This window comes from Gavialis gangeticus, unplaced genomic scaffold (genome assembly GCF_001723915.1).
Source record: "Gavialis gangeticus isolate Ggan-Ray unplaced genomic scaffold, GavGan_comp1, whole genome shotgun sequence".
Classification (NCBI taxonomy): Eukaryota; Metazoa; Chordata; order Crocodylia; family Gavialidae; genus Gavialis; species Gavialis gangeticus.
The window spans coordinates 15,513,646-15,515,520 of record NW_017729015.1 but is presented as its reverse complement, the minus strand read 5'-3'; the positions used below and the strand labels follow the sequence as shown (position 1 = coordinate 15,515,520).

At 48.1% G+C, this 1,875-nt stretch overlaps 1 protein-coding gene across 3 annotated transcripts in view; it reads right to left on the bottom strand.

Moving 5' to 3' along the window:
• Positions 1-1,875, bottom strand: part of AZIN2 (antizyme inhibitor 2) — a 15,623-nt gene that overhangs the window by 5,463 nt on the left and 8,285 nt on the right. Inside the window, exons 2-4 of one of the 3 annotated variants that reach the window (XM_019512331.1) lie at positions 1,697-1,870; positions 549-721; positions 154-288 (exon numbers count right to left, since the gene is read on the bottom strand). In XM_019512331.1, the coding sequence (XP_019367876.1) occupies positions 154-288; positions 549-721; positions 1,697-1,870 (482 nt within the window). Of the gene's footprint in view, positions 1-153; positions 289-548; positions 722-1,418; positions 1,579-1,696; positions 1,871-1,875 lie in introns of those variants that run through there. The other 2 variants (XM_019512333.1, XM_019512334.1) reach the window with 2 other exon arrangements.

Below are 1,875 nucleotides of genomic sequence, written 5' to 3'. Positions count from 1 at the left end.
GGGTGCAGGGAGGTGGGTGGCTCGACGCAGGAGCGCCCCCTACTGGCCTGCCTCACATGGTGGAAACAGTGGAGGGATACGAATACCCAGCTGTGTTCCTGAGGTGGGATCTCTGCACCTGCCACAGGGACCATGACAAGAGGACACCATTACCTGACGCCAACAATCTCCACATTCATCTCTTTTGCTGTCTCTAGCAGATGTCTGCAGGAGTTAAGGGTGGCACCAAATTTCACACTCAGGCGAGCTGAGGACCGGGAGTCATCAGTGGCAATGCGCAAAACCATCCTGTGGAAGGAAGTCACGCTAAGCTGGAGCTCCAGCTACTCAACTTGCTGTCCCTGTGCATATAAGCATATGCAATCTCTCTGGCTCGCTACTGCAGCAAACTCAAACGCATATAATATGAACACACTACGTCTCTGTCCGTAAGAGTCATGTTTACCCACTAGATAAGAATTAGTGACAGACCCATAGTCTATCACTGCTCTTAGCCTCCACTTCTGACCTCACCTTCTTCCTTCCATCGTTAGCATTTATATATGTACCTGGCATGTGGGTGGCTTTTTGCCACCTTCCCAAGCTCCACTTCATTGTCAAAGGTCATCAACTGCACCCCATGGCTGGCAGCATATTTGATCTGTGAGATCTGTTTGCAGGGACTGGTGTAGATAATCTTGTCTGGTGGAACCCCGATGCTTTGAATCAGTGCAATCTCTGCCTGCAGAGAGGCAGAGAGAGTATTAGCATAATGAGCAGAGCAGACCCTGGAAAACTTAGTGCTGTGGATACAGGTCGTTATAGAAAACAGAGCTCCATGCCTGAGCCAGACGTTCTAGAGCATTTTATGAAGTCATCAAGGGCAACCCACTGTGATACAGGCCTGCTGGGAACAAGACAAGGAATGGAGGGGAAGTGTGTTTGCCATGTGATAGATGGGTCATGATGGACTTCAAAACAGGACCAAGAGAGGAGGAGGCAAGCTGGGTAAACTGGATTCCCATAGGCTTTACACTTTGTAAGCGGGGGAGAATGTGCATCCATCCCTTGCTAGTTATAAGGAGAGTTAAGGCAGACTTTGACTCCTTTAGCAGTCACGCTCTGTCTGCCTCTGTAGTTTTCCTTTGGGCTTTGTCCTTCAGATATATAAAAACTTGTCACCTTAGCAACCTGTTCTGTTTACTTATAAAAGGAACAAATCATGAAACTTTGATCCACCCTAGCAATCAGCCTATGACCAAGTGACAAGCCAGAGGGGGCTGAGAGCTTTTAAGTCAGCCCTGTAACAGCTTAAGAGTAGACTGAGGAAGTCTGTACCACAGAAACAACATATTCAAGGCATGCCTCATTACTGGTGAATTCTGTTATCCAGGAGAAGAATTCAATACAAGGAAATTTAGATGAAAGGGAACAGTCACCTGAGCTTGCATCTAGCTTGCAAGATGGCTACAGGAAGATTTTCCATGCTGTGCTCTTAGTATTTTGCCAGAAGGGGGAGACTGTCTTCACCATAAAAGCAGTTTAAGCGGTGCCAAAGGAAACATAGGAGACTGCAGTTTGCAATATACCTGTGAATCACTCCAGCACAAATGATAAACATGTGCAGTAGTTAACGTCCTCACCCTCCTCACAGCATGCAGCTAGAAATACAAAACCCTCAGGATATTTGCCCCCCCCGACCTGCCCTGGCCCCTACCTTGCTAGCACAGTCAAATCCTGCCCCTAATTCAGCCAGCAGCTGCACAACTCCCTTGCTGCTGTTGCACTTGACGGTGTAAAATGGTTTGACATGGGGCAAGGCCTCCAAGAAGTGCAGGTGTTTCTTCACTATGTCCCCCAGGTCTGCCACAAAGAAGGCCTCTCTGTCACTCTAGA